General features: G+C 45.9%; 1 protein-coding gene across 9 annotated transcripts in view; it reads right to left on the bottom strand.

Moving 5' to 3' along the window:
• Positions 1–21,617, bottom strand: part of KCNIP1 (potassium voltage-gated channel interacting protein 1) — a 454,273-nt gene that overhangs the window by 13,420 nt on the left and 419,236 nt on the right. For all 9 annotated transcript variants that reach the window (XM_068959403.1, XM_068959405.1, XM_068959406.1 and 6 more), the window contains one exon: positions 7,986–8,110. In XM_068959403.1, the coding sequence (XP_068815504.1) occupies positions 7,986–8,110 (125 nt within the window). The remainder of the gene's footprint in view (positions 1–7,985; positions 8,111–21,617) is intronic.

The following is a 21,617-nucleotide window of genomic DNA, read 5'->3' as shown; positions in this document are numbered from 1 at the left end:
AAGGCAGCTCATCTTCTGTCATACGGAGTTGTTATCTAACAATTACTAATAATCCTACTGCCAGCTAACACGTCCCCTTTTCTTGCCTCCACATATATTAACTCATTAATCCTCAGCAGCAGACCGTAGCTAGATAACCGATCCCAGCTCCACGCAGGCTCACAGGACGTACTAGCAAGTCATCACAAACAAGCATCAGTGTTCGGCTCAAAAAGGCAAGCTCGTTTTCAACTTGTTCAGCTGGTCGCAGCCTTCCGCAGGCGTCCGCGAAGCTGGACGGTGCCCATACAAGCGTTCTGCCTCGAAACCTGCGGGGTTTATTTGATTTTTCAACTCTGGTACTAAAACGTAGCGCGCTTCCGTGAGATTGCGCTGGCTCTGCCACAGCCGAGGAAAAGCTAAAGCCACGAGGGTAATTTGGGGCCGGAGGTGCTCCCTCGGCACGTTTGCAGAGGTCGCTTGCTCCGTTGCACCCACGCAAAGGGGATGCAGCAGTCAAAGAGGGGCTGGGCTCCCAGGAGGTGATATTTGAACCCAGCTCCCCGCGTCTTCTGTGACCCAAACCCTCAAAAAATGAAGTGAAGCCAATAGTGAGCTGAAGGATGAGACCTCAGCTCCAGCCGCGAGCCCTGCTGCCCGCTCCCGTCCCGGCTGCGGCCAGGGGCCCCGTCCGCCAGTGGGGCAGCGTGTCTGGCCTGCTGAACCACAGCGCGAACCTGCTGCGGCCGCACTTGGTGCCCCATCACCCTGCCTCCTCTGCAAAAGTACATCTTTCCCTTTCATATTATTGGACTCTCGAGCTCCAAAGCCCGTTTCAGGCCGTTATAGCTCCATTTGCTTAAAAGACATTTGTGTAAGGGCCCATCTGTCTTGTGACTCACTAAAGCGTGCCTGAATTCAACCACACAGATCTTTATACTCTTAACTAACCAACCTGGTTAACAATTCTTTCCTTTCTGAAGGAAATCACGTTTTTATACTTAGTGTTGATGGAGAGAAATGGGCTGGAAAGAGCAGAGAGCTGCACAGCCCTCGCATTTAAATGCATGACTACCACTCCATGCAACCTGGACCCGCCTGCTACATCAGCTGATGTTCCCGAGGATGGAGACGCCCAGAATCTCCCAATAATTCTGGGCTTGGCCCAGACTTCAATGAAGAGTAGCCTTTGGAGAGTGTGGCAAGGTCCTGGGGTGGTTCGCGGGCCGGCGCAGAAGCCTCTGCTGCCAATGTTACTCACACGTTGGCGGACTGAGTGAGCGTAGATACGTACGATCGCTGGCTGCGTGTCACACCCCGCTCAGCATTGTGAATAGGTCCAAAGACAGACAAATGCTTAGCCTAGGAGCATTACAGCTTGCTGAATTTGGGATGAGTAAACCTGAAGTCTAAAAACATCCCTTTGAACTGGTGACACAAAAAGCTGGAAGACGACTCAAGTCTATGACTTATTTATGGATGAGTTCTTCAGATATGTTTTAAGAACAAAAAGGACTTTGTCAAGAAATTCTTCCACCATGAAAAGGCTGTAAAGGAAAAAAGCCTTTTTTTTTTTTTCCCCTCTCCTCTTCAAACCTCTGATCTGCCAGCATCACCTGCTGCTCATGTGAACTCACCAACCAGGGAAGTAGACAGAATGAACGAGAGCAAATCACTCCAAATCACGGAAGGAGAGTAAGGAGGAGATACTGCAGGTGACACTAGTGGCCAGCTTGTTAACCCCCTACAAGTTAATACCCATTCTCTATTGAAATGAGCACAATTAGATCCGAGTTCCTTCCGCCAACCCAGAAGAAATCCTTATGTCTTTTACCCACTAGCTGGGTAGAAAACCATCAACGACTTGACAAGTTTGAACGAAATAAAGGATAATTTGTTACTTGAAGAGTCCTGAAATTATCCTTCAGTCAGTGACTTCATGTCCTGACAACTGTCCTTCCACTAATTTGGTCTCAGTGTCCTATTTAACAGCCAAACCTGGCACTGTGGTGCTAGCCTCACCAGGGACCACTCCTTCTCCAGCATCAGTATTCAGGACTTGGTCCACAGCAAGGGGATGACAAGATCAACTAGAATATCTAATAACTGTGCCCACAGGACCAGACCTTTTTTTTTTTTTTTTTTTTTTTTTTTTTAAATACAGAAAGCTAACAGTTCTTTCAAAATATATTTTATGGAAGAATTCCCAAAACCCTCAAAATGCTCCAAAGCTCCTAATAAAACAGCCACCTACTGGCTTCTTTGTTGGAAGAAAAATTATTACTTTTTCATAAGTTTTTGTCACTTCTAATAGTCTAGACGCCATTTAAAGTAACTTAAGCACACAATTACTGGGGGAAGCCTCCATCCTGTTCGTGTTGCTCTGTTCTGCGTTAAGGAAAGCAGAGCTTTAACCCAGCAAGTTGGTCATTCTTTTGAAAATTCAAGCATAGCACAACTCCTAACCATATTTTCCTGTATAGTTCCACTGGCTGACCACGCTACGTGAAGATGCATTTCTTTTCCTTGTCTTAACATATACAACTATTAAACTCACTGAGAACCATCATTCCCCATACTTAAAGATGGTTTATAAATGTAAGGATTCATCATTATTTTCTCCATGCTTTCCACAATTGCCATGTCCCCTCTAATCTCTCCGTGCCACATTAATAACCCACGGTTGTTAAGAGCCCCAACACACCACCAGCGACCCTTGTGATGCTAAGACTGAAGGAAAGGTCTGAGAAGGGCAGGCGTAGAGGAGAGACCGCTGCTGCTGCACTTTCCTTGCAAGGCGACGCCTTCCCTAACAGTTCCAGCCACCGTGCCTGATTAAATTTCCTGAATTTCCACGTGATCCTTATTGCTTCTGATGCTCCATCTGGAAGCCAAATGAAACTTTGCATCAAGCCTCCAGGAGTGCTGCGGAAAGGCAGTACTGACATTGATCACCCTGTTTAGCCTGCTATAACTGGACTGCTTTCAGACACATATGCTAGTACCAATTCATTTGCACTTAATTGATCACAATTTTGTTTCATAAGAGTCAAATAATGCTCAGGAGGCCTCATTAGTGCTACAGCATGACTTAATACAGCTGACAAAAGAAATCTCTCTTTTGAAACAGAGCAGGTAAGCTTAGCGTCAGGTTAAATTCCACCAAAGACAGCAAAGCTTTACTCATTCAACACAAACGTGTTACCAGTGTGAAAGCACGGTCCTTCTCCATATCCGTTACAAGGCAGTAGGCTAGATCTTAGGCCCATAGCGTTCATTTCTTTAACCTCTGAAATCATCTTAAACGTCAAACAAGAAAAGTGAGCGTTTTTGGGAGAATTGTTGTCAAGCACTCAAACAATCCCTCGTTTTCAAAAACCGCCTATCGAGCATTGGCATTGACAACACGAGCTGTGTACACGAGTCTGCCTTCTCAGGCTTCTTTTAAAATACCAAACCACAAAGGAGCTGAATCCACATAAAAGCAAACAAAAATTGACCTCGCTGTGCTTTCCTTCAGCTGGAATCAGGAATCAGCTTTATTGATTACTTTAAAGAAGCACGAAGCGCACACACAGGGATTATCCGTGGAGCTGAAGTGGGACTAAATGTAGAGCTACTTTCCCATCTGACTACTCTCAAATCAGTCGGCCAGCACATGGAAAGGAGTCCTCGGGGCTTGCATTTTGCTAAATTGGGAGCGTTTTCTATCTGCTGTCTTAGCCGTCCGAGCACAGATGGCCTCCAGTGTATTCTCTCAGCCCAGCTCTGCAATCCGGACTCGAATCTCTAAGCACCCACGCACACCGCACGCTCTGTAGCCCTTCCTGTGCTCTCCCAGACACACAGGTACGTTTGGGGGATTGTAAAAGTATCAGAACATTCCCACCTTGCTCAGGGTGTTTTAGTCTCCCAAAGCCTGCTTTGGCTCAGATGACCACTTCACATCCTACACTCGTTCACCCACTGTCACTCCAAGATTTGCTAAAACATCCCCACTAAACCAGGGTCACAGTGTTTCCAACCCCTCTCAGTCCTTCCGCTGTGTTGTTCTCCTATTTAGTATGGGAGGAGTATCCTTTGCAGCCAACAGCTGTTTCCCCTAACAGCACAGGGCCCCCCGGAAATGGGCAAAAAGCCCCATATGAATCCCAATTCTTTTAAATCCATGCAATGGACTCCAAAGAAAACAGGTCATTAGAAACATGGTCTAAAAGGAGTGCATCGGATGACTGAGCTCAAACCTCTGTCAGTGTTAGTCATTTCATTAGTCATCAGTTTACCAAATTTCACGTTAAAAACGGCTAGTTTCTCACTCTCCTCCCTTCCATTCCAAAGCCGTTCCCCAAACTTCACTCCTCTGTGGGGTAGAAACCTCTAATTCCAGTCCACGTTTTTGTTCACGGCCACTGTGTTCCTGTGCCAATACTGCCTTTTAGCTCAAGCGGTCCTCTTCTGCTATATTTATAGACAGAAAGCGTCACATTTCATTTCGTCAAGCTAAACCAAGGCAAGATCTACTAGAGGCTCTGCTGGTCTTTGCAGTCGCCGTTATCTTGCTCTTACGGAACCACAGCCAAAGTAAGCAGGCCAAACGCCTCGAGTTTAATCTGGCTGCCATGCTGCCAGCCAGCTGACTGAAGGTGCAAAATAGACTATTGTGCATAGTGCAGACTGCACCTTGGGGGCAGAGATAACTGCGGAAATAAATGAAGCCTTTTGTCCTGGCATCTGGCGAAGACATCAGAGGACAGCACTCTTTCACAACTGGAAAAAAGGCTCAAGGCAGAGAGAGGACGTTTCGGCAGCCAGCAAGGCTGGTTAGCCGGCTCTGCTTCCCCGCAGCGCAACGGATCTGAATTCGGTGGGAGCCTCTAACGGCCCAGTGCAGAAACGTGAGGCCTGACCAGTGACACACTGGGAAGAGAATGAGGCCGTGGCTTCTTGAAGCTGAAGTGCTGGCCGTCGTTCAAGGAGGAGATTTTGCCCTCCTCTGTCCCCATCCGCACGTTCCTGCCACCTTCCTGCAGCAGCCCTTACTCTCAGCCTGGACTCCCTCGTGAACCAGCCAAACCGCCGTGATTTATCCCAGGAATTGTTTTGGATCGCAAAATTTGGTCTCTCAGAGCAATGTGAATGGTCTTCATTGACACAAAGAAAGAAAAGCTAACAAACAGGGTTGTAACTTTTCAGCTCTTTGCCAGAGCAGCTTTACTGGCTACGGAAACCCAACTGACAGCATAAAAGTCTATCAGTAACTTTGAATGACGAGGATAACTTGATCAAAGACTGAATTTCTCCAAAACTCTAGATCCGCAACTAACTGTTCTGTCCCCGAAGTCACAGATCTTTAGAACTGGCTTCTGCCTGAGCAACTGATCATTTTCACTGTGACCAGCTCAATCTGTTTTGCTGGTAGCTTCAGACCAGAATCTCCCTCACTTGCTTTACACCGCTCCAGCGGAGCACGCGCTTGCTTTGCGTGTGCGAACACCTCCGAGCGCCAACACACCTTGCCCCCCCGGCCAGCTGGGCCCCCTCGGAGGCTCCTCTGGCCTGTGCTCAACTGGCCTTTGGCCAACCACAGCAGATGCTGCAGCTGAGCCCTGGATACCTCCCAGCTCCCGCGTACGGCACCCACGACGAGCGGGGCCTCGTTACCGTCGCATCAAGCGCTGGTAAACGTCCCTTGCAGTAATCTAAGCGGTGCCTCGTAATTAAGCAGAACCTGCGCGATCATTTGAGAGCAAGCAGAAAGCACGAGCCAGCGTGAGGAAAATGACTCTGTTCCCAGGGGGATTTTGAATCTCCAGATGGCACTGTAACATCGCCCCGAAAAGCAGACGGTTCGGTACAATAGCAAGCGTGGTAACAGCTGAGTCAGCCTGCCTGCTGCGTGTAATTACTCATCCCATTGAAACCACCATTTGCAGGCTATAAATGCTAAAGCTGCCCTTTCATTTCAATTTAAATCTTAAATATTAAAGCCTTACACATACTGCATGCGTAGCAGCTGAAGAAAAACACACTGTTTTGTCCTAACAATCTGACGTAAGACAAGACCTTGACAGCACTGTAAATTAATCCCAAGACCTTCAGCGAGGTCTTACGGAAGGGTTTAGGCCACAAGTTAAACAAACTTGCCTCAGCACTGTAAATTAATCCCAAGACCTTCAGCGAGGTCTTACGGAAGGGTTTAGGCCACAAGTTAAACGAACTTGCCTATCGTTATTCTTGCCCTGCAAGGTAACGCAAAGCAATAGCAAAATTAGGAGGGGGAAGGGGTAGGTGTCATACCCAACGAGCAAAGTGCAAGGAGAAGTCTGACGCTGCCTCTCCGTTGTGCGCCCCAGCTGCTGGCATTGCCGGTCCCTCCTCTCTGCAAGGAGCAGCGCTCTCGTGCACGCCTCCACCAAGTGCCAGCGTGCTACAGAGAGCATTTCAGAGATCCCGGCAAATACAGCTGTTAAAACCTCATCAAGTTCAGTCTCTCGTTGTAGACAGCCATATCACGTAATACCTTTTATTAACCTACCAAGCTCGATCTCAAAAGCCATTCATTTTCTTGCTCTGCCTGCCCAAAGCATAAATTTATTTCGGAATATCAGTCTTTAGCAGTCACAAAACTTCACAGATGAAATGACCTCCTATGGCCAAAGGCCATACAAGTGCAACAAGTGCACTGAACAGAAAAATCCTGAAAGCTGAGCTGTGCCTTGGTCTGCTTAGCCAAGCAGCAAAAGAAAGGGTCAGACCACTGGACTCCTCAGGCGAGCATATATCGGAGCCATGATTCAGTCAAATGCAAGAACCTGTTAAATAGAAAGGCCCTTTTCAACGTGCAACAGGTTTCCCTCTACCCTGACTATTTTTAATGCTCGTAAAACATAAAGCTCAGCTTTCTTTTGGCAATGTTTTGCCCAATACACTTGACTTGCTCTTTCAAAGAAATCTCACCATTTCGTTGTGACGGTATCTGAAGTGCTGAACGTTGGGACTGTCCTGCAAGGGAGCTTAAAAATCACATTGTGTTTATTGGGCTAGCTCAGTACTGATCTATTAATCATCATAAAAGCATCAGCTGGCACAAACCACCTGGGTCACTAAATCCAGACCCTCAGGCAACCACGTAATGAGTATTCATTCTTCTGTGCCCATAAAACATCTGCTCCACGTAGCCTTAACATTCCCTATCTGTTTCTATTTATGACGACTCCCTACAAGGCAGCAGCAGGTGACCTAGAAGCGGAGGCTCAGGTTGCTGCAGAGATGCTGCCAGGGACCTGCTTGGCTACAGCAGACACTCATGAAGACCAGCCCGGTGCTGTCCTTGGCCTGCAGTCACGCCAACTGGCCATTCCTTGCTTTCACCTACAGCTGGAGTCCCTCATCTGCCTCCTCAGTCTTGATACCCATTTATTTCTGATTTTTTTTTTTTTTTGGCTTCTGCCATTCCAGCTTTACTCTCTATTTAACGCTGGGTTTCACGTTCCAAATGGGCTCTAACAACCTCCTACAAGAGCAAGACTCCTCCTGCTACAGAAAGAGGAGGGGGAAAAACATCCTGGGCAGCTAATAACAAGCAAACAACACAGCTCGGATTTGAATACGGCAAACTGACAGCAAGAGTCAAAAAACAAACAAACCAAAAAAAACCCCCAAAACACACATGTAAAAAACCTTTTCAGGTTATCTTGACCTATAGGCAAAGTTGAGGAAACTGCAGTGTATTTACAACATTTAGGGAGCAAGCTTGATGAGAATACTATGTGCTGAATATTCATCCAAACCCAATTTTGGGCAGATTACGGTGTCATAAATATTAGATGGAGAGAGAGAGGTTGGAGCTCATTTAGTTGTGGCAGGAGGAGATCTAGCACAAACTACCCCCACTCCTAGTGTTTAGCAGGGGAATGAGATGAAATGCAGCTGAGCAGCTCTCATCTAGGCAGGAGAGGCTGGTGGGGACGTCCGCGCTAGTCGTTTCACTGCGGTAGTGTTCTTACATTTTTAAATCCTCTGTAAAGCACTTGGAGTTCTCTTTTAGTAAAATTTGTCTGTGCTTCAAGCTGTTCCAGTCCTTCAGGTCTATGGCACACTGTAGTCATTTCTAATTCATCTTCAATTTTATCTGGAAGAGAAGATATAAAAACATTTATTTTGCTTGTTACCTCTGCTCTGTTAATACGACGGATAGCACAAACTGGATTTCAAGAGCAATAGAGGAAAAAAAAAACCATGATGGAACTGATCAGCATAACATTTTTAATCCCTTGAAAGCAAAGTAAAAGCCAGACGAGTAGAGCTGTCTCCCCCGTTTGGCGCTGGGGCTGCCCGTTAGCACTCTATGCTTTCAAAGCTAGTCATCACTGTCGTTTCGCACGCTTTCCTACGGCAACGGAAAGGTTAATGTTAGGGTGACTCCAAAGGTACCTCATGGAAATTTATGGGGATCAGCTTTTGAGAGTTTTAAGATATATATACCAAAATAGAAAATACCTATCTGCCAGGAGAAATGCCTTTTGGGTGGGTGGGGGTGACGGAAAGTGGAAGGGAATAAAGGTGAGGGACTTTGTAACAGCGTGGGATAGAATGAGAGCATCAAAACTCATGTACGACGTAGAAAAACAGCTGAAAATTGGCAAATGGCTGGAAGAGGCCCGACCTCCTTCACCACCCAAAGGGAGCATTGAGAGGCTAGGCATTATAGATCCTGCTAGAAGGGAGGCGATGGAAAAGGATGTCTGTTAGAGAAAAAAGAACAGATAACGTGAAGGAAGGGGAAAAAGCTGCTTTCTTTGAAAGAGTATAGAAGTCACCACGTGAGGGAATGTGGAAAAAGCTGTGAAGAGAGAAACAAAGGGGGGAAGAAACTCCTTGAAAAGAAGGCGAACGAGTGGTGGAAACAAGTAGGGAGGAAATCAGTTTTCAAGGGAGCCAGGTAAGGGAGACTCATCACTAACCCGTACGTTGTATAAGCAGCACCTTTTTGTTTACTTTTGGTTAACCAGAAGTTACCTGAAACTCTTACAAAACGCACGCAAATCCAAACGCCTTCTTCCATGTTTCCCTGCCGTCCCCCAGTACAATAAACAGTTTATACATGATCTTGCCAGTTTTTCTCCCCCTCACTAAAGAAAGTCATGCCTTTTGGGCTGTGCAGCATACACACAAGTCAGGCTCCGAGCCTTCCTCGGGTCTGCAACCAGCTAACGTCCTCGGCTTCTGTCTGATGTTTCCTATTGACTGAGCTACTCCAAAAGTATTTGCAGCTTCAGGCAATGTAACGTATAAGCACAAAACACTGGCTACCTAGTTTCGATATCCTATAAAACAATTGAACAAGGAGAGAGATTGCAACCTACGCAATCCCGCGTCCAGCGGCGCGAGGCCGTCGGGTTACCCTCGAACCTGGCTTTCGTTTACGCACCTCGAAGCGCCTGTTCGCCTTGTTCTTGTAGAGGCAGGGGAAGACGAGCTGAAGAGAGTCTCACTCCTTGCATTAGCTCGCTGAGTTCGGGATAACCATTTTTCTTTGTGGACGGTTTATTCGGCATATAAATCCCCACAAACACAAGCAACCTGCTCTTATGCAACCAGTTTTCTATAAGACTCAGTGGAATTTCGTGTCCGTATTCTAAAAACAAGTAAAGCTCTCACTCGTGGAAAACTTGCTCCGTAACTCTCCCTGGTAGTTTTAAACATCTACAGAACTACAGTTCAAGAGTCTTGTTTCTTTTGTTTATCCAGATGTCCTTTACGTGAACAGATGCAAAATTAGCGTCTTGGAATTATTTTTTTCTAAATACTCTTGAACAAAACATTATTTAGTGAAACAACGTGATTCAGTAATGATACATTGCCCTTTGATAACGCTGCCCCACCCAGTGTATCATTATTTCAAAAGTGTGATTCATCTTCTTCAGCTTGTCCTGCAAGAATAGGTTTTTTCCAACAGACAGTTCGTGAGCTTTGGTCCCACAGGGCAGATTTAACATTTTTTCACGTTAAAAATAAGCCAGATTATTGTTGTAGATTCCCTTCCATTCCCCATGCTGAGAAATGTACCCCATTCCTTTATAACAGACTGCAGAATGGAAATTGGGAAAAATCCATCCCTTTCAAAAGAACTCTCTATTTTTTCCTTCTATTCACTATTCCAGAGCCAGTATTGATCTCTCTGCTGCCTCTGAAGCAGATCTGAAGGTCCTCGGCAAGTTAACCCTTCCGCTTCCTTTCCCCATCAGCAATGTTTTGAAACTTTACAAAAACTTCTGAAGCTTTAGATCTGGCCAACAGAGCACTCAAACCAAAACCAGACCAAAACTTTTCAAATAAGCACACTCCGAAAATGTGGATTTCTCCATGTTTTCAGAGCGTGACCGTTCCTGGAGAAGGACATACCCGGGGGAAATCGCAACCGCAGCATCCCCAGGCGCGAGCAGCGGGACAGTCCTGGCGCCACCGGCGTGACGCAGCAGTCCCGCGCACTTCTCGGAGCCTCACTGCGCAAAATAAATGCAAGGAAGACTTACTAGCTCATTTTGTCTATCACTTCCCAACAAAGAGCTATTTTCCATGGTGTTTCATGATCACTTTTGTCTGTTTTAAAAGAGAAAACTGTTATTTAGGACTATTTCACGTTAATAGGCCTTGTTGTTCAAACATTCCCTCCCTTGCGTCCTACAGAGCCAGTCTAAACTTTTCTTAGTTGCCACCCAGTAGTCAAAGATTTTCCTTCAGCAACATCTCTTTTCATCCCTTCTCCCCTTCCAGAAAAAGCCTACAGCGGGCATAGCACAGTCCGACAGGAGCAGCCAGCGAAACCTGTACAGGGATACCTAAGGATTAGGTCTTTGGTGCACATCTATCATGTACAATGTCATAAGTCTTTTCCTGCCAACAGATTTCTTTGTCATTATTTGTTTCCTCCTCCTGTTTTCTCTTAAATCATCTCTTTTTTTAAACCCTTCCTTCCATTCTCTGACACACTCTGAATTAACCACACTAGGCTCAATGGCACAAGAAGAGAGCGCTGCTTCCTTGTCTAACATTGACTTTTCTCATGCACGTTGTATTTCTTCTTATCTACTTTTTCATTATCACACACTGGCTCAGTCTCTCCCAGCTCTTAAGGATGTCTGTGCATGCAATACTGGCCCTCGCACTTATAAACACTGCATTCTTTTTTTTTTTTTTAATTAGGAAAGCACGGTCTTAAGATATTTTATCTAATGTCACGGTCTCTGTAGTTATTGCCTAGTTTACAGCCTACCTCTCCCCTAAGAGATTTGGATCTGGGAAACAGGCACGCCACTGGTTTAAGGAAGTCTGCTTGGAGATGATGCAACGGATGCGGACAGTCACTTCCATGACTCAGGCAACAGGGTGCGACCAGCAGCCGCAACGATCACATACAGCCTTTGCTTTCAGCAGCTAATTTGCCCTAGGTCCAAGCTCTGCATTGCCGCGCAGAGATGCCAAGCTCAGGGTCTGCGCGCTGCACCGCTAGCTTAGCGAGCCCTGCACCTTCGCAAATACATCTACATTTATTATTACGAATCTCAGAGCAGGACTCTGTTGGCTTATCTGTGCTTACTGATTACATGGACTCAGTATCTACAGTAGGAGGTTTCTCCTGCTTCCACGTATTGATAAATGATACTTGATTTTTTTTTTTGGGGGGGGGGTGGGAGGCCCTCCAGCACTTGTTGAAATCACCCGTGGTTTGGTCTCTTCCGCAGCGGATGGTGGCAGCGAGTTCTGTCCGAGGCTGTCGATGTCCCTTTCAGCAGGTGCCCAACAGGCTCGTGCCTTCCTTGGCTGTTGTTCTTGAAATCTGCTCTAAACCGGAGGATCAGCAAACACTGCTCCCCAGCTCCGAATTTGCCCCTGGTCACATTTTTATAGCTGCTTTTTCAACAGGGTATGAATCCTTGGGGCTGACAGAAGCAGCTGCGATGATCTTTTCCCAAAGTCTGTCCAGGTTGAAATAATTATTTAATTTTACATTTTTGTGCAAAAGATCATCTCTATTTGCTTAGCCCATAGGATGTGCACGTTTTGTAAAACAAACAAAATAGTGGCTTCGCTTTACAAAGAATAATAAGCCGAACGCACTTGTATGCACATGCATATTTCATGGATCGCTGCTAATGAAGGATATTGTATTTCATTTCTCTCTTGCTTGCTTGAGAGCGGAGAACAAATTTTCATTGGAGCAGATCAATATTTTAACTGAACACACACTTTGGAAATTACTTGACAAGGCTCAATTTATACATCCCTTCATATGTGTTCTAATTTTATCTTTTGTTATCTTTACAACTTGAAGATTTCCATACTTGGACTGCCTGCAAATGGCCTCGTGTTTCAGCGTAGTAAACAACGCTGAAAAGAATTCACATTTCTCCAAGTGATAAAACAGAGTAATTTAGGACTACTCACGTAAAAGCTGGCTTGTACCGCTACATGCCTACAGACAAAATTGTTTCATCATGGAGGAAAACAGTTTTTCAGCTGCTGCTGAATACTGCTGTCCACCTCGGAGCTGGGCAGAGGAATTCACCCCTTCTCTTCCCCACGTTACAGACAGTAACTAGACTGCTTTTTAAAGACAAACGACCTGCTCCAATATTTCACTTTTCCAAATCTTTCCGCTCCTTTGGGACACAGACACGTTCTTCTGCCCTGCTATGCACAAAGACCTCGTCGATTTGTCTTAAAAATACACAGGTAATGTGTATTAGCTACGAGTGTATTAGCATAAGTCAGCTACCCAAACGGACGCCCAGCCTAACGCCGAGTTACTGAACCCGCAACATCCACCACAGACCCATCCCGATCGGCCGAGGGCAGACAACGGGCTGCTGGCGACGCGCAAGCAAAGCGCTTCTCAAATCCCCTGCGGACAGTAAGTCTTCTAGGATCTGCTTTACCTCCATCACTCCACACAAAAACGCCTGATCCATGTTTTACAGACGCAACAATCCTTTCTTCGCAAGCCAGCGGATCAAACCGATCACAGACGGTGCCGACGCCGTGCTGCAAAATACACGGCCTTGCCCAAAAGCACAGGTTCTCCTTGCTGGGCCAAACTCTAAGAGCCGCCAAGCCCCTTTCCCACGGCGTCCACCTGAAAACACACCCAGCGTTTCCGGCCTTCTGAACCCGCGTGCCTTCACAGGCTAGCAACAGAGATGCTTCGTTACATGACCAGGGCTGGCCAAGGACGATCTCGGGCCCAAAACGCAGTTTAACAGGAGGGCGTAAGCGATGAGCTAATAGAAACGCAAACGCCCCTCCGGACCCCGCTTGTGAAGGCTGCGAGATGAAGCACTGCCAGGCCAGGCCGCACAATTAACTGGGGAGGGGTTTAAAAAACATTTTCCTTATAACAAATTCACTTTTTGTTAAAGGAAGAAAAATCAAGATGTAAAATATGGCTAACGTGCCCAATGTTAATTGTGAAACTGACAAGTATTAGACGAAATGGGTAATTTTACAAGTGCAGCAGAAGGGGATTAAATTATAGGCAAGAGTTATTAGGCTGCATCTTATTTTTATTAAAAATACATTAGCTATATTTTAGGAGTAAGGGCCTGAAGAAAAACTTAACTCTAGTTTATCCATGGCATCCTCAAAATTAATCTCCAGGCAGAACGCTTGCTTGGCCAGAGCTCACAGGAAACGCATCCTGCCGGTGGGAAACAAATTGCAAATTTTTGAAAATTTCGTAAAGAGAAATAACTAAGGGCCTGAGTCCATAAACGTCCATTACAGCAGCAAGATGTGGAAGTGAGAGTTAGGAAGAGTTGCGTTTCCCGCTGCCTTACGGATGCAAACCCTGGACGCTGTCTTCAATTTTCTCCCTCGTTGGCATAAATAGGACACACGCGCTTCGGTAAAGTCATTTGAGGCCCGTGGTTCGAGATCCCTGGGGAAAAGGCTGATTAGAAAGTACGACTCCACTAACTCAAATAGCCCCTTTCAGATGAAGAGAGCTCACCCACTAACGAAATTTCTGTGCAGCCTTTTGTCTTGTCGCCAAGACAAAAAGCTAAGCGTTAGCCTTTATGCAGCCTAATCCTGCAAACTCGTACAAACCACCAAGGCTAGCATGGCAGACAATGAGAAAACTGGGCGCTTGGTCCCACCAACACTCCCAGAATAGCAGCTCAGATATAACTTAGAAACATATATTTGCACCTCTATGAAGCCTAAAAAAAGGGTTAAGTAAAACCCACTCATGGCAATCGTTAATAAAAGAAGGGCACTGAAATAAGGAGCGAAATATTAAATATTAAACACATTTAATTAAAACTTGAACAGCCCTTTATTAATAAATTATTATTGCTACTATTGCCTGCTGGAGAGAGATCAATTTCCATACCAAAGGGACTCTCCAGCCGATAGCAAACAAAAAGGAATTGATGTCTCTCCACATCCACTCCCTTTTCTTGAGATTATCCTTTGACTCTTTCAGCAACGCTTTCCCCCACTAAATCAGCCACGCCAAATTAATTACACAAACAGCCATGCGTAACCAGGGCTATGCGATATGCCTGCGCGAGCCTAGAGCGGCACCAGCCGTGCAGAAAAGCTCCATTAAAACCTGATACTGAACAAAACTCTGAGATTAAAAGGAGCAGAATTTTAAGGTTTCTTAGCTACTCCTTGCAATCACCTGTGCAAACAGTTATGTACAACTATCTCCTTCTGCCTCTTTACTCCTTTACTTGATTTCACTCTTCTGAGCACGGGGAAGCTAGCACAGGGTTCAGCTGTGAGAAAGGAAGTGCCAGAGTAGTCTGAGGCCACAGATACCTCCCAAAGCTCTTTCTGGCACAAGGCTAGCACTAGCTAGAATAATTTGAATAGTCCTTTTCCTCCAATGTCAAATATGACTTTAAATGACTTTGCAGGCACCGTATTAACTCTAACGATTATCAGAAATAGCATTATTTTGGCCATTCCCAAGGTAAGAGGCATCATTCCAGCAGACCTTATTCGGGACAGCAGTTTCTTCTTTGCTTGCCTTGCATATCCCCACCTTTCTGTAGCAATGAGCGTAAGAGAAATTTTGATGGGTTCACTGTCAAAGCGGCCGGAAATCTGCTGATTGCTGGCTGCGTGCTTGGCTGCGTTGCCATCGGGAGGCTGCAGAAAATGTTCTTTTGGGACAAGCACTTTCCTCCAAGCAGCTGTCCAGAGGCGAAACTTTCACTCGCAAATACATCTCACTGAAAAGGCTACAAAACTGCTTCCACTCCTGATGATTTTCAAGAAGTTCCCACTGATATTGAGTACCTGAACCGCCAAACACTTAGCACCATCAGGCGATAAAGCACTGCACCCAGAACGACTTGCAGGTTGAGCGAGAGCGGGAACGACCTCCATCCCAAGCACGTTACTGCTTACCCAGCAAGAGGGCTCAGCCCTTCCCCAGGCTGAACACTTACCCTGGGACCTGGGCAGTTTTCAACCACCTTTTATTTTGTTTCCTGCCAGCATGGAAAGCGAGAATAAACTCAGCTGGGAGGACCCGTTTTTTGTCCTTAAAACAAAACAAAACCAAACCCCAAACCAAAAAAAACCCCAGAAACTTTCGCTACAGAAATTATATGACCAACGCAGCCAAACTGGTTTCAATTTTACCTCTCTGATACACGTAAAACCATCGGGCGGGGTCTAGGAAAAAGTAAGAAAAAAATTTAACAAAAACAAAGTGACAGCCATATACAACTTTTTCTTTTTTCTTTTTTTTTCCCCCTTCAATTTTGAGGTGACAGTGGATGGGATCTGCAAGTGCCCCAGGGTCTCCTTTCCCAGTGACGGTAGGATTGCTTCCAGGTGTGTTTTACATGTGTTTCTTTGCTGAACTGCCTCTTTCCCTTGCTCCAGACAGCAGGAAAGGAAGCCAGCGCTCCCTTTCCCCTGCACGACTGTGAAAGTCGGGGCACCGTGTGAAGGGGAGCGTGCACGCAGCCATGCACCCATGCAGTCGCCCATGCGTACGGCAAGACAGCGGTGCAGCAGTCACCCCAGAAGCTCGGATAAGGAGCACTTGGCATGCAGTTTTGGAAGCCTGAGCAGAGACCTTCCTCTGACAGCAGAAGAGGCCTGCAGCCTCCTGCTTCCTCACCATAGCTTAGCTCTTCAGCAGCTGTAGAAATAAAAAAACAGTTAGTACGGATGAAGAAGTCTCAGGTGGTCTGGAAGCCTGTGCAACCTCTGCTCTTTGGAGGCACTTCACTTGCAACACGGTGATTTCACACTATCCTCACAACCCCGGGAGAAATTTTCATTAGCAAATTAGGTTAAAAATAACTGAATTAATTGAATTTTAAAGGTATGTATGTGGTTTGTCTTGGCATCGGTTTCTTTTTACCGGAGAATTCGGCGCACAATTTGATCTGCCATCATCCGTGAAAGGCATAAGAGCGTTGGTCGGTCCACTGCTACCTGCAGCTCTCCTGGCCCTACCTCTGCCCCTGTGCAGCTCCTGCCTTTGGACAGTCCAGCTTCAACTATTTCCTTACTTTCCATGTTGTCAGTGCCACCAGATACCCCAAAGCCTTCCTCTCTCTCAGCACTCCCCCTCTCCTTCAGTATCTTACCCCTCCCCACCAGCAGCGGCGAAGTACCGTGAGCTCACCTACTTCACTCCCACACGTGAGCACACGTGTTTGGCCAGCAGCTGCTGCATTAACATGGCCCCAACGGGCAGGAAACGTCATTGCTCCTCCGAGTGCTAAAAAGGCTCTGAGGCCTCCAAAATTGTGCCATTCTCCTTGCTGCACACGTTCCTCTGCAGGTTGGGGTTAAAGCAAAAGAGGTGCGTAAGGAGAGTTTGGGCTCACACCGCTGTACCAATCCTTGCTTTTCTCTGGGTAGATGGAGAATCCCGAGACTTCACTCTCCCGGGTGAGCCTTGCAGCAGCAAGATTTCGTTCCTCTCTTTTGTTACTCTCACCCTGAGCTGTTACTGTTGGAAATTTAGCTTGCTCTTGACGGAGGCATTGCCGGACTAAATGAAAAAGTCTTTGGGAGTCAACGTTAAGCGTCAGCAATTACATCAGCCGCTGTCTGGGAAAACGTGCTTTGCATGATAGTCCAAGGAGAGGAGGGAAGGGAGAGAAGTCTCCCATACAAAATCTAATAAGCACAGTTCTAAATTTGCATTCTAACATTAGCTGTAAACTAATTTCCCTCCCTGAGAACAAAGAAATGTAAATGCAGCCATTCATTAGAGAAAGCATGATAATAGCGTCTTGATTTAGTAAGGGTGAAATCAATGAATAAAAGAAGAGCTAGTGCGTATGGAAAGGTCCCACTGTAAATATTGGATCGGAAAAGATGAAGACTCATCTGAGATGATCAACAGATAGCAGAAAGACAATAGTAGCGCTATAAAAAAAAGGAAAGGACAATCTGCTTTCTGTATTGGGAAGCTTTGTGGGTTATCGAAACTTTAGAATGTAGATAATACATTCTGGATATAACAAATATTTTCTTTCTTTATTTACAGAGATAGGAAAAAAGCTCACAGGAGATTAAAAACCCTCATTTAACAATACATTTTTCTTCATCAGCTGAAAAACTCAAAAGTCAGCTTTCAATGACTGAACTGAAAATTAATTCCCTTCCTGAATATTAAAATTAGAATTAAAGAGTTTTTTGTTCAGAAACTATATTTTTTGTTTTTACTTAACACTGATTTGCTGCTCTTTGAAAACCTGAACTTTTCCAGTAGGCTATACAGAAAACATCTTAATCATTCATGTTCATGCGCTTATGTCTACTTAGCGAATTAAATAGGATAATGAAAGAAACCAACCAGAATGTTGCTATCAACACTTCCAAAAGCTCTTCTTAAAAGGGGCCAAAGCACTTTCTGAGGACTTAAGTATTTGCCATTTCTTCCAAAAAGAGTCTCTTTTTTTTTTCCCCCCCTAAAACGGCACCATGACTTTTTTCCTAAAACGGCACCCGTGGCACCATGGATTATCCCTGGACATTCAAAACTGAGCAATGGCATCAGCTCTGGCCAATTATAGATCAAAAGTTAAACACTGGTAGAAGTTCAGTTTATCATTTTTGAAGATTATTATTAAACACCATGCTGGTGGTTTGCTTGCAAACAGCAGGTAATACCATACCCTCCGTACCATAATCGAGCTACCAGAGCCACGCTCGTGGAGCAGGACTGTCCACCTGGAGATTACACAAGGCTAACTGGGGCCAACGCAAGACTACATATTAACTATTTTAAATCTAGTTGCATTTTTTTTAGGCGTAATTTGTCTTGAAAACATTTCTTGCCCTTGCAGCCTAAAGAAAGCTGGAGAAAAACAAACGCGAACCTTCCAGGTACTGAAATAAGACGAGGGAGACAGAGATTAAAAAGAGAGGGGGGAAAAAAAGAGAACGATTGAATTTGCAGGCATGCAATCCTATTTCAGCTAGCTAACACGCTAAGACGGCGGCTACGTTTCCCCCGTGACCATCCCACGGGCAACATTTTCCACTCGCGCTCATACCTGCTCCTCTGAAAGAAGGAACCCCACTTCAGAAGGAATCCTCTGAACCCCACTGGGATTTTATGCCGTTCTGGTTGTGCTGGCTGGGAAGGTCTTACGCACCCAAATGTCAATGCTTGACTTTGACCCTATTCTCTAAGCAAACAAACACAGCATATAGCATTTATTTCATTGCAACTGCCAAGCTTATTGTACAACAGAGCTCCGACACATGGGAAAAACAGGATATTTATCCTTTTGTCTGGCTTTTAGGAAAGTAGAGCATTAGAGCACTATAGCATACAATGAGAGAGTGAGCTGGCCAGAAGGGGATCTGCCTAGATCTCTGCTTTATCACGAGCTCTCAAGTTCAGAGGGCAGTTTTATTACAGGGTAGACAAGAATAATCAGCTTTGAGAACTCAAAGGAACTCAGCAGAACATAAAACGGTTTCTGAACAAATCTCCCGCTGCCAAACATACCTCGGGGGATGGGTCCATCCCTCCAGGCTTTTTTTTTGGGCTGCCTCAGTTGTTTCCTCAGATGCGACAAGCTACAGCCAAGCCCTCTCTAGACCCTAGCTTGGCCTGTTTATTTGAAAAAAGATTAAAAAAAAAAAAAGTTATTTCCTCCAGGATAGCCGCTCTTGAGTCAGTGATATCTAAACAGCACACTCATTTTTGTCAGAAAAGATGTGGCATGTTTCATAGTGCAGGTTGTACTTGTAGACAGCAGCCGTACATGTGAGGATATGACCTCAAATGAACATAAACCATAGAGGGACAAAACTGATTCCTGGTGACACCCTGTCTCCCCCCGACACCACGGCGTGCTGCTGCCGGAGGAGTCGGTGTTGAGGCACTCGCTGGACACCACCGCACAGATGTATCCCAGGCTCAGCAGGCTGTCAGACGCTTCAGGTTGCTAAATTCCCCCAAAGATTGTACAGATCTGGGCATTCAGATCTCATGGGCAGCTCTGAAAGTCCATGTCTACTGCTGCCCGCAACACCAGGCTGCTGTAATGGCTTCTAGCAGGGAGCATGGTGTCTGTCACCCAAACCAGGCACCAGCTGTGCTAAGGTACGTTTGCTTCCGTGTTCGGGGATCGCATAAAATAGCACAAGTTCAGAGTGGTTAGTTATGAGACTGATCCAACGTGTCCTTTACCTCCTTCCTGGATTTCAATGCTCCCTGGTTACACAGCTGCCTCCAAGTCCCCGTGTCCGAAAACCCTCCTCCCTGGCATGGCAGCAGGTCCCCACCCAGCAAACAGCATCCCATCGTGACCAGCTAGCCACAGGGAGAGGAGGAGTCTGAGTGGTTTTGTGAAAAGATCTGTTTCCTCCAGGAGCCTGGTGTTTGAACCCATCGGCTGGTATTCACACCATGAAGGTTCAAGTCCATGCCTGACCTAGTGTGGATCTACTGAACTTAAAAGCCCAAAATACTTTTATGTCCAAATCCTCGTTGGCCTGGGAGAGGGGGGGGCCTCTGCTCACCGGGTCGCGTTCAAGGCTAGCCTAAGAGCAGCTAGTTGCTCCTGTTTTGGCTTTCTCCCATCTGTTTTGTACTTGTTCCCTCACCTCTCCTGGACCCAAGCAGACTACCTACTTTGATACTTCAAGTAAAGGTTTTTTTTTTCCTTTTACTCCTAGTGTACCAATTTTGACCTATCAGAAAAAACTGGGTCAAGGATAAGAATAAAAATCTCACCCTTGGTGATAACAAGCTAGAAAGTTCACTTATTCTGCAGGCATCTAGTCTAGTAGCCCTAGGGCTGGTGTCCGAGGCGAGACTCAGGGACTGGATTAATTTTAGCAAGAAACATGTTTGTTTCATAAACACGATGCTGACAGCGGAAGCTCAAAACCCCGCGGTTGTGTCACACCCGTCACGAAGGAGGGACGTAAAGTCCTATGGCCAGAGCTTTCCCCTTGGTGGGCTCTGGTTAGGCAAGGAGGAGGTGAAAAACTTCCTCAGATGACATGATTTGCTGCTTCGCTGAGTAGCTGGGGGAAAAAAGACCTCAGGAGCTGCCTGCCCGAGCGCGCTCGACCCCAGCCCACCTGCCCCGCGCGGCTCACCGCCGGCTCTCCCACTCGCGACCCCAGCTCCGTGTCTGCTACGGAGAGCAGCAGAGCATCAACACAGTCTGCTTCTCGCCATTACTCCGTATTAAAAGTCACATCTTCCTGCATTGCCACAACACAGCAATTTACAGCACAAATAAAGCCTCGTTTTACACTACCAACAGTGTAAAACGAGAAGCGCGCTCTTGGTTGTTTTGCTGCTTTGTACAGAGCATAGCGCGCTACATAACACCCCAAATCCCCACAGAAAAGAAATAAGGGGAAAATATTTACATACCAATTTTTCATAGAGTTGAGTAATTTGTGTATGGTTTATTAAACAAATGCATTTCCTGCAATGCATATATTTTACAGGCCACGGAGCCTAGCAACACTTTCAGATTTACTCATTCAACACCACTTCTTTAAGACAACTTAGAACATCTCTTGCCACAAGAGACAGCTCAGGCTGACAGACCGTCACGTTCAGAAAATAATTGCATCTTGTGTGTTTTGTTGGGGTATTGAAGGCTATTTCCCCCAAGTACGTACAATTTCAGTTCAATACAAGGGTATATAGTTTTCAGCCTCGGTGGCTGTTAAGAAAAGTACTTGTTCCCCCAGCAAAAACCTTTGAACGTTTTCTTAAACACCTTCCTCCTGCGGGTGGCCAAATTGGTATATGAAAAGGGGCATGTACACTATGTGCAAGACGGTATGTACACGCTCAGCAGTTCAGGAAAACAGCAGCCTATGCTGCAGAGCTTGTGTATCATAAAATAAACCCAGATCAGGTAAAAGCGTGACACTAACTGGGACAGGCTCCAGCGCTATCCCAGCTCAGAGACCCTCTGATCTTGAGCACTAATTGAGCCCCGCTCCCTAACATGGGGACGGGGACACCCCTGCTCACCTCCAAAAGATGCTCTGTCCAAACCCCTACCAACACCATTTGTATAGTTGGCAAAGTTTTCTGCCGTTTTCAAGAACCTCTTTAAACACTCCCAAAACTATCCAGCCTTTAACTCGTAGCATTTTTCCCCAGC

The sequence above is a fragment of the Struthio camelus genome, chromosome 13, assembly GCF_040807025.1.
Source record: "Struthio camelus isolate bStrCam1 chromosome 13, bStrCam1.hap1, whole genome shotgun sequence".
In the NCBI taxonomy this organism is placed as follows: domain Eukaryota; kingdom Metazoa; phylum Chordata; class Aves; order Struthioniformes; family Struthionidae; genus Struthio; species Struthio camelus.
This window is presented reverse-complemented; position numbering and strand designations above follow the sequence as displayed.